The 11,267-nt window shown below is 45.3% G+C and overlaps 1 protein-coding gene across 1 annotated transcript; it reads right to left on the bottom strand.

Moving 5' to 3' along the window:
* Positions 1-2,846: 2,846 nt before the first annotated feature.
* On the bottom strand, positions 2,847-4,343 carry ColSpa_08940 (endo-1,4-beta-xylanase Z; the record flags this gene model as incomplete). The annotated part of the gene is made up of 2 exons (XM_049275152.1): positions 2,847-2,953; positions 3,077-4,343. The coding sequence occupies 2 exons, from the start codon at positions 4,341-4,343 to the stop codon at positions 2,847-2,849; spliced, it is 1,374 nt and encodes a 457-aa protein (XP_049131109.1).
* Between the last annotated feature and the right edge of the window lie 6,924 nt (positions 4,344-11,267).

Here is an 11,267-nt window from a genome sequence, read left to right as displayed (position 1 = left end):
TTCGCCCACTAAGTGATGTCATCAACATTCCTACACGTATGAATAGAGGTAAGCTTCTCATGTTTCCTGAATCTTCCAGTGAAGACATTGGCAAGGTAGTAAAGAATTGGCGTAGCATCACTTTGACATGTGATTGGTCTCCATATCAAGTCTATGCAGTTGTCTGTACCTGTCAATCAAAGTTTCCTCATACAATACCAGGAGCTTACTAGTATTGTTCTACTTAGCTATCTGTAACATGTTGTGTGGCTTGCCGTAGGACTCTGAATATACTGCCTTCTGAATTGCACGTAGGCAGTGTAATCGGTGGAACACTTGAATACTAGCAGAGGTATGTAAATATTTGCTGCTAAGAACCTTTCGGGGTGTTGAGTACTTGCCTGGTAACAGTTTTAGTACCATCCAGAGGGTTTCTAATTGCTCGAGAAGCAAATTGTTCCAGTTCGGTGGCGTCCAGAGCCATCAGGTTAGCTGTTTGGTTTTAGAGAAATCTTTTCAAAAGTGAACGGTGGTATATGCAAACTGACGCCCGTCCAATTCTGCCAAGAGACTGTTCAATTCGCCGCTAGGCCTGCCAACATAGTCACTAGAGTGAGGATTGTATGATCTATTGGGGAAGATATGGTCAGGATCGAAGTAGGGCTTAATAGTCTCTTGTCTTGTTCGACGAATTGGAAGCATTCGGGTATTTGATCAATAGTCAGTAGGATCCTATATAATTAGAAACCCAAAACTCACGTATCTCTGTTGCTATGAAAGGCGAGCTGCAATTGGGAGGGATCCAGCCCATTAAAGCCAAGACATTCCAAAACATTACACCGAAGATGACTACACAAATGCCAGTAATTGAATATATTTTTCAGATTCAGAATGTATTGTGTCTTGCACTGCTTCTGAGATCTCTCAATATCCAACTCCTGGTGATGCAGAAACGGCGTCTCATCTGCTTTCAACATAGCCGCTCAGTTGTGACGGCTTGATGCCACCTGCAAATGTCTCAAATGGGCAAAAGGAAGCATAGGTGTAACGAACGTGATGAAGATGCCTGGCGCGCGGTACTTGCATGGGAAATGATTTACCAGAATCTAAGAGTGCATTGAATGGTGTCAATGCTTTACAATGTGGAAACCTTTATCAGCTTGACTCATGTCACAGGTTCCTCCCACGGATATTTTGCAATAGCGGAGGAGATTTTCGTCGCACGTCTTGATTTGATGTATCGAGTATCGGGCCTTTGAAAATAAAGAAAATTAATGTAGGCTTGGCTCATGCTAACTGTTGATTCCGTGAGAAATCTGAGCGACTTGAAGAGTCCAAACATCTTTTAAATAGGTGGACTAAGATTCCTCCTCTGCAGCACCTCAGTTAAAGCGGACAATAAGGATGGTATCGTAAGTCACAAGAAAACACGCATCAGGACCAATGTTTATTGATAGTGATCACTAAGAAGTTAATATAATGTCTTCCAAAAGCCCGGATCACCGAAAAGAAAAGGACAGCGGATGCTATCTGTTGGACTTTCCTTGATACGTATTATCATCGCTAGCACCAGTCGCCATATCTTGATTACAACTTTCGGATATTATTGCCACAAACAAAATCATCCGCGACAGAAACGTATTAGTTCAACTTTCGATTTGTGAAACACGATAAATACAAAGTTTTTTCCTGATACAGCCGGATATTATGGTCGTCGCTGTTGATATATCAGACGGCTTATTGAGATAACTTCCATCTCTATGCCTTCAAGAACCTAATCAACTCTGGTTGAAGAATCATTTTGAGTCACCAGCGGCACAAATCGACATGTTCTCTTTACATTTTCCAAAACGTCTATACAAAGGAAGCGTTAACAAAGACAAATTGGAGCCACTTTTGGATACTCCTGAAGCTCCACTCCAGGCACCACCCTCTCGTCATGCGACAGCTTGGTATTCAATCTCATTTGGCATTCTACTTGCGGGTTGGACCATAGCATTGATATCCTGGAACGTGGTGCTTCTCCTACCCTCTCAGAAGTCCATACAAGAAGCCACTCTCATTTCACATTGCGGAAATTCAACATTGGAAGCCAAAGCTCTTGGATGCAGCTACGACACCTTGGAGCAGTCTTGGGTACCACCAGAATGCGCAGATCCGGAAACCTTGGAAGAGTACAAAAGCTATGATACCTGGCATGGATTTAACAACGAGTATGGTGAGCAGCCTATCGATATAGAGGAAATGTCCGGACGGACCTTTGCCGGTCGGTATTGGATCATGCCTTTGGATCATGGTGTGCATTGCGTTTTCACTTTAAAGCGCTTCATCAAGTTCATGGGCCGTGAAGAGGAGATACTGAACTCAGTATCTTCGGATGAGGAATTGACAACTTTACTGGCGTCAAGAGAACATCACATCAATCACTGTCTGAATCTGCTTACACACTTGGCTATGGGTGGTTCTTATGCAAAGGAAGATCAGGACATTCAGAAGTGGAGCAAGAATCGAACTGGGTTCTCCCGATGTTACAACCGAAGAAGAAGTTTGAAATCATAACCTCTTTCTATCACAATTCAACTATAGCCAGTCTTCAGCTCTGGCTATGTACTTTGGAATAGCAAGGCAGCTAGGTTACATAATGTGGATCTTACTACTTAAATACACTGGAAGCGTTAAAGCACAGCACATTAATCCTTATGGTGCTATTGCGTTTTATTTTGGCAATGAAACTTCATCGTTAAGTTCAATTAGTATTGTTTACGCCTGTCACACCTTGGATCCCACATAGAGTCACGGATGATAGCTGAAATTTGATTCTCGTGCGCTCGAGCTACAATGCAACGTTCAATCATATAGACATTCAACTAATGCAGGCACAAGGTGTGGTTAGGAGCAGTTGTGGACGGTTTAATACGGCCTGACTCTACTGTAAACGGGATTGGCTGCCACAAAGCCTTGATACCAAACCACCCTGCAAGATATTGGTTAGCCATCGTTTTGGAGTTCTCAAGTCGATCATAGGACAGGTATCAACACTGCACATACTCTACTCATACCTTTTCACCTTCAAAACAGTCAACAGGGAGAAACTCACATAAGTTGTCTTGCCACGTGTTCCAATAGTGGCTGCCGAATGGTGAGATTCTTGAAATGGAGTTCATCCCCATTTCATTGAAGGCATGTTGTAGGTCCAAGGCTGCGGTAAGGAGGGTGTCGTAGAGTCCGCAGGCAACAAACACACCCTTCTTGACTAGCGACAAATTCTCCGCCATTGAGGGGGCGTCATAATAAGGCGCGATTGTGGCGGGCGAAAAAAAGCCGTAGTATTCGAAATAATCAGTCGCGTTGACTAACATCTCATATGTCAAAAGGCCGCCTAGCGACAAGCCTGAGAAGGCGCGGCAAGAGGGTTCTCGGCAGACGTCGAAATGCTCTTCAACCCAAGGGAACAAGTATCGCTGATAATTTTCGCGGACGTGGTGGGGATAAGGTGCAGGCACTATCTGCGAGTTGCCGTAAACGAAGCGTGGTAACGTATCATCAAGGTTGTAGAAAGACGGCATCACGGCGACAGTCGGTGCTATATGGCCCTCAGCGATTAGATTGTCGAGAATGGAACTAACGCGCCCCAGGTTCTCCCACTCAGCGCCGTTGCCGTTGGCACCATGCGAGATGTATAATAACGGGTACTTCTTGTCTTGCAGGCGACCGTATTCAGCCGGCAGGTAAATAGTAAAGTCGTGGACATCCGGAGCCGGATGTATAGATCCTGGCGAAGTATAATTGACAGTGAAAATGGTACCGCGGTGCTCAGGTGCGGCAGGGAGCGCATAGTCAAAGTTGCCACATGGGTCCCCCGTCTGGAACTCTGCGTCAAAGGGCACTTGGAAGGTGGATGAGACTTGATCGCCCTGCACGTTCTGGAAAGGAGGTAGGTCCGGGTCTAGAACGAGCTTGCCGGTATCCACGGTACAGTTCAACACGTAGTCGCAATCGACCAGGTAGGCGAAGCTGTAGACGCCTGAGGGGAGTGGTGTGGTATAAGACCAGACGCCTTTTTTATCAACTGTCATTTCGTAAGGCCACTCGAAATTAACAGCTGGGCGGGATTTGACATAAAAGTCTCCCGGTTGGTACGTGTGCGGATCGTACATGCCATTTGTTTCCAGCGTGGTATGAAATTGGTCTGTGAAAGGCTGAATACCGCCGCCAATCAGCACACGACTGGCCGTGGTGTTTGTGTACTTGAAGTCCACTTCATAGCCTGTCGGGCCTCGGCCAGTTTTTCGAATGGTGACGGAAGCAGAGGCTTGAAGGACCGCAAATGCAGCCAGGAGGCTGCTAAACAAAGATTTTGACATGGCGAACCAGATAATGATGCTTCCCTGTTAACAATGGGGTAATTACGTAGCAAGTAATTTGCCACAAGCCAGCCGGGCCACAGTTGTGTAGAAGGCTTCTTCGATCGGATAACTGATAACGGAAATTGACAGCTCAACACGAGCCTTTGGTCTATCGCGTGGAGTTTACCGGACTAGTCGGTGAGTCCGGACTGTGAAGAAGGCTACAAGATGTAGATCACTCATAGGATATCTTGTACATTGGATGGGCACACTTTTGCGGATATTAATGTGAGCTAGTGTTCAACATCCGTAACCAAAACATCCGGAGTATAACATCAGCAGTATATTTAAACTTCATAAAAGTAGAATTTCATCTTTCATCATACTATCGTTATTCAATGAAAATTCTTGCAAAACCCCAGTGTCTAATTCGTTAGGCACCATCCCGACTGTCGTCATGGGTTGGCCTTATAAGTTCTATACGCATACTGATGCTGGTCACCTTGAAGAACTTCGGAACCTTAATCGGTACGGCGTCTACGTGCAGCTGTCAACACTAATCCCAGTTCTCATAGTTCTAGGAGTTCGAGGAGCAATATGGCTGGTTGCGGGCCCCAGAGATCGAACTGGTTCATACAAGTTTGTAGGAAACACAGAGCAACAGGGTATGACATTTAAATCGTCCCGAATTCAAGCCGAGCTCAGGCAATGGACTTGGTGGTTGAATCTCCAAGTTCACTTGGTGGGTCAGATCTGCGCGACACGTGGGCAGATTCTCATCGGAAGTGTATGCATCATATGGCTCATTTTCCTTTGCCTTTTCCAAACTGGAGACAGTAAGTTTATTGCCCATAGTCCCAGAACACCAAACCCTCACGCCTCCTGTATCAGTTGATGAACCAGCTATGGAATGTGCTGTCAGTATGTTTTCAGTTATTTGGGTCTTATAATCGTCTCGATAGAAGCGATCACCGATGTAAACTCTCCCTATCCGTGTTGCTAACTCTTTCTTCAGATTATAATCTATTAGCGAAGAGAGTCGGTATAGCTGCCACGGCTCTTTTGCCAACCCAAATGTTGTTGGCTTTAAAGCACGGAAATCCTGCTGCTGTCGCTTTCCGATTGTCCTACGAAGACATTAATCGTTGTCATCGTGTTCTTGGGTGGATTATTTACGCCATGATCGCATGCCACGCCACGCTTTACCTCAACAAGTACGCCCAAACACGAACCCTTTCCCAAGCATTTCAACATTTCACCCCGATTACCGGCCTCTCGGCATTTTTGGCTCTTAGTCTGTTAAGTTATACGTCGTTAGGAATAGCTCGGCGCTTTTCTTACAGGCTGTTCTTTATCACGCACCGTCTTACGTCACTTGCCATTCCGCCACTGGTTTTCTTCCACGTGTGTCCTGCAAGGATATATATGATTGAAACTATATCGCTTTGGTTTCTCAATATCATGTCTCGGAAATGGTACACTCTTACAACAAAGGCTACAATGAGGCACATTTCAGGCACCTCTCTGGTTGAAATTTCTGTCACTGTTCCGCCAGTGATGGCACTGGAATGCGAGACCTATCCAGGCTCTCACTTTTACTTGAGTTTACCAAGGCAGGCTCGCCTGAACTCGCATCATCTGGATCTACGCAACATGATTTTTGATTTCACATCAAATCCGTTCACAGTAGCGGCTGTTAGCAAAGACAAATCCGCCATAACCTTCATCGCGCGCCAGCGTCGTGGGCCAATGACTCGAAACCTTGCGAGATTAGCTGATATCTACTCTTCGCAAAACAAGCAAGTCCCGATTTGCATTGAAGGTCCACTTGGAGTTGCAAAATACATTCCCGACCTCGTAGGTGCTGGCTTTGACCGCATATTGCTTTTTGCTGGAGGCGTCGGAGCGACATTTACCTTGCCAGTTTATCGCTCGATCATTCAAGAACATCCGGATGCACGAATCGACATGTTCTGGACTGTCCGAAATCTCGAAGACACACATTGGAGTGTTGACGTGACAAGACAATCCATCTTGGATGATGAACAAATGCACGTGTTTGTCACAGGTAGCGGCCGGATTTCTATCAATGATACGCATCTTGCGAACGATACCACAGATGATATCCAGCTGGAACATGCGCAGCAATGCTGTGACAAAGACGGCCTAGAGTATGTTCCAAATCGTCCCGATTTGAGAGATATTATAAATTCCGCGTGGGGAGAGAGTCAATCACATCGGTTAGCATTGTTTGTGTGTGGTCCGGCGGAGTTGGTCCGCGAGCTCAAAACCTATGTTGACCCTTGGGTTAAACAAGGGCGTGATATTTGGTGGTATAATGAAAGTTTCACGTCATAATTGACAGCGTTTATGAGTTTCAATAGACTTCCACATTATAATCATGATCAATTGTACAGTTCTACAGTCCTCGTACATGATGTAAATATTTCCAACTACGTGGGCTATATTAGACATAATTCACCACTATGAGAATGGTCCGGATGATTCGCCATCACAAGCATTTATTGTTTCTTCTTACGCATAATCGATCTATGTAGCTAGGCAGCGCACTAGCAACCGGAATCTCAATCCTTGCAATGACATGGAGGGAATCATACAGCTCTATTACGTTGTTCACACATCTTTTTGATATGTGCAACGCACAGGATAATCCTACAGCCATATACAGCGACGCCAACGGGCACATTAAGACGGCCACCAATACTGCAATACACTTGATGTGTTATTCTTTTTGTCGCAATAGCTCGCGCGCTGCTGGAGGCACACGATAATAGTGGTTGACCGTCAATGTATTTGTTGCCGATGATGTTCTAAGTCCTAGATATCTAGCAGATCTGGCCCTTATATAGGCTGGATCCTGCTGACTAATGTACAGGTTGCATTGCCGCGTGGGTACGTACGAACGCGTGCAAATCTCTATTCCAACACTTTTGCTATTTTCTACTCAATCTAGTGCATATTGCCATGCACGCCTGTCCATCAGTTCAGAATCGATATCGCCTAACTCCGACTCCACCTCAAAGTCTACCGCTCCTTTTGTACCTTGAAACTTATTGATTAGAGTTGTTGTTGTCAAACTCATTATCACGCCAATGCACCCCAGAATGGTCAATGAATTGACAGCTGAGTTCCATATGAGCCGATCAAGAAGAAGTGCCCATAGAACTTGGGAGTAAATCATAACCGTCGCGCTGGAAGAGTTGTCTGAGCCCAACCCTGCAGTGAGGAGATATTCCATCCAGAAACCGATGATTCCCAGTGCTACCAGTAAACACCATGATCTCAGGGTTGTCGGCCATATTACCTCGGGTATAAAAAATGAGCAAGCAGTTGTTACCACGAAGACGCTGCAGCTGAAATAGCTGACGCTGAGGAGAGGATGTACTCTTTTTCCTAGTTTGTTAATTGCCGAAAGCGCAACCTGTACTCGAAACAAAAGTTGTCAGTTGAGCTGATAAATGATGCAAGACCCTAATGAAGATTTCCATAGACTTACGATTCCGCCAACCACGCCAATTGCGCCAGCCAGCGTGCCAGAAAGTAACGCAGTAGAATCGACTGATATTTTCCGTGCGAGGTCGGCTGCCTGGGCTGTTTCTGTCCCGAAAATGAACCTGGGCTGTAAAACCAAGACGACGCTAGCAAGAGCAACGGCGCATGAGGCCCCGTCCAAGGGAGATATTGTTCCAATATCTAAGTATCTCGTCAAAACTAGGGCACCAAGAGGGGCCAGAGAGTTGAGTGCCGTCGCTTCGTTGAGAGACAGGTATGAAATAGACACTGTCGTTGTACCTGTCAGTTTCTATCTTTGAGCTTGGCTTCGTCCTTCCACTGGAGATCTGAGCTAGAAAATTAACTTACCGTAAAATCCGCAGGCCCCCAATACACCACCGGCAGCCCGAAGGGTCAACAAGGGTCTTAGTTCAGGTGGCCCGAGTGGGAATTCGGGTGCCGCGATCCACTTCAAATAGGTGTTGCATCCCAACGACGTTATCAAGAGCCGAACTTGGAGTACTGTGAAGGGATGCACTCGTTCTTGGAAGCCTTGCCCTGTTTCGAGAACTCTGGCAAGCGCGTGCAGCACTGCTGCCATGATCTGAGAGGCCAAGACTAGTAGGATAGCCCGTAGCCGTGAATGCCCTGACGTTAACCTTGTCGACTTTTCCATCACTTTGAAGATGCCGACGTAGATCCTTTACTGCTCAGAAATGGTATGTTGATCGTAGTAACTAATAAGTACCTTCTCTAGGGCACGTACACTCTGTCTAATACCATACAAGAAATCAAACGGTTCGAGACGATAGGGGTTTACGGATCTCTGGCTGGCAATCGGACGTTGTTGTGCTTGTCGGATGTTTGTGCCTTGTGGGTACGTTGGCAACCCCCTTGCCGCTCGCACACTTCATGCGATTTTGGGGCTGCGCAGCGACCCTCTGGGTTTGTCCATGTCATCAAATAAAAACTTTGTTCAATAACCTGTTGTTTCTATGTCATTATGAGCATCGATGCTGGCAAGTAAAGGGCCTCCGCATTCGCCCAGGTGCTTACGAGACTTCCTCCAAAAGTTGCCCTGGAACAGAAGATGTGGGTCTAACTCTGGTGTGAACTAAGCAATCGCGGCTCTCTAACTAGCATGTATGCCAAAGGATAATCCGAACGGATGTTCGGCCTTACTCCGCAGTCCATGGCCATGCCTTGTGAATATACCGCGATAAACATCCGAGGAATTAGAATTGAAACCTCTCTAGCCGCTTCTATGGGCAAAGAGGCGTTAATTCGATCCCCGGAGCGTTTTTATTCACCATCTTTCGTCTGTCTAATGTATGTCAGTGCAATTGATCAAGCAGAGATGGGATACTTTTCTTCACGCGGATCCATCATGGAACCACCGACGTACACCCCTATTAAAACTGAAGACTTAGATGCCCACGATGAGTCTTCAGTTGAACGAAACGGTTCTTTGACTAATAACGTGTTTGTCAAAACGCTTAGAAGATTCCAAGCAATCCACATTCTTGTCTTGGTGCAGTCTGTTGTCTTATTGCTTACCTGCACACTACTGGTGAAAACATGGGACCTAGTGCATCCAAAATATGGCTCCTTCCAAACCGGATGGCGAGACACCGAACTTCGTGAGAGCTAGCTCCAGTTCACTCAGATGTTTCAAAGCTAACAGTTCAGACGCCGCGTTTGATGTCATCAAAATGGACAGGATAACAATCTCTCAACCATCCGATAAAACCATAGGTCTACCTCAATCAAAGTACGTCGGGGAGCCATCAGAGGAGTTGGACAACTTATGGCGAATATTGGTGGCGCGTAAGTGCTAGCATCTCAATAAAGACCTCCACTAATTACTTAAAGCCACCGTCCTGGATTTAAGTGACAATGAGATCGGAAGTTATGCAGGGCAGACAACAAGGACGGAGTTGGGTTGGACCAGTGGGTGAGTCTATGAAGATGCTTACTCTCTGGTACATAAACTAAGCCTTGGTCTTAGTTTACAAGTATATCACAACCTTCATTGTATTAATGCGGTACGTCGTGCTGTTTATCAGCATGTATATGGTGCGCCGTCCAAAGGCGAGTTGTATCATCTCGGTAAGGCTTCCTAAGGTTTCTGTACAATCTAAGTATTTAACGCGAAAGTTTGGCAGATCACTGCATAGACATGCTGCGACTGGGTGCACAGTGCCAGTCCGACCTGACACCCATGCTGTATTTCAATTATAATGGCACCATGGGGATCAAGCCGCATAATCATACATGTCGCAATTTCGATGCAATACATCAGTGGGCTAAAGCTAGATCACGCTGTGGTGACGATACGGAGTGTGCAATTATGATTGGGAAACAAGTGGGGGGTGAGATGTGAAGAAATCTCAAACCTCATCTGTATCCAGGAAGGGAAGTGAAGGCTACCTTTTTCAACATGTCATTAACATGATAGCTCAAGCTCCGAGTAAATACCTCTATATTTGCGATTTCCGCTTGATAATAGTATCTCAATGCCTTGGATACTCAGAGTAATACTCGACATGACCGTTTCTCGTGTTACTGTCAGATATCCAACAGCATTGTTTCTGCTAACAGCTATTTGAGGTCAATACTCAAGAACAGTAGTGTAGATTATGTTCATAGTCTGCTAACTAGTCTATAATACACAGTAGTTAGTTGTATACTTATAGGCATAGGTGGCTTATATAGCTTTACAGCAAGAAGATAATCTAGAAGTTCTCTTGAATTAAAAAAGTTTAAACTATAAAGTTAATCACTGAAAAGGTATAAAAGGTTCTTGTTTGCTTAGAATAAATGCCTTTATATCTTTATAGCTATGGTACTAGGACCAATCTTCTTAGAGTTACTCTTGAATAAGGATTAATCCTTAACATTTCAATCCCTAGTAAAGAACCGTTTATCAAATGCAGGCCCTTTCTGTATCTTCACATGACCTTCCTTAGCTCTTCTGTTCTGGGAGGGGTCTGCCGTGATTCCGTGTGTCCTGCATATAACCTGTCTTGTGGCCACTAGGCGCCCGTTAGCCGACCCTGGTTCTGTTATCCTTGTTGGGTCGTAACATCTGGTACCGATGTTTGACTTCAGATGAACTGGTGACCTCACACATCTCTTGCATAGGTAATGGTCTCGCTGTTTGAGCGCATACTGGAAACCTTATTTTGTTGGCAAATTGTTGAAGTGGGACTGCTTGCTTTAGGCTAATTGTTTGCACAACATAATGCAGAAAGTCGCAACATCATCACCCAAGCCTTTCATGAAAATTACAGAGATATCATAGCGAGGAAACCTAAGCCGACGATAAATAAATAGAAATCAGGTGAAAAAAGTACCGCAGAGGGTACTCGTATCCTCAGCTTAGGGATATAACATACATATGACTGTACGGCAAAACCTGTTGGTACG

The sequence above is a fragment of the Colletotrichum spaethianum genome (assembly GCF_022836535.1).
Source record: "Colletotrichum spaethianum MAFF 239500 DNA, contig25, whole genome shotgun sequence".
Lineage (NCBI taxonomy): Eukaryota > Fungi > Ascomycota > Sordariomycetes > Glomerellales > Glomerellaceae > Colletotrichum > Colletotrichum spaethianum.
This window is presented reverse-complemented; position numbering and strand designations above follow the sequence as displayed.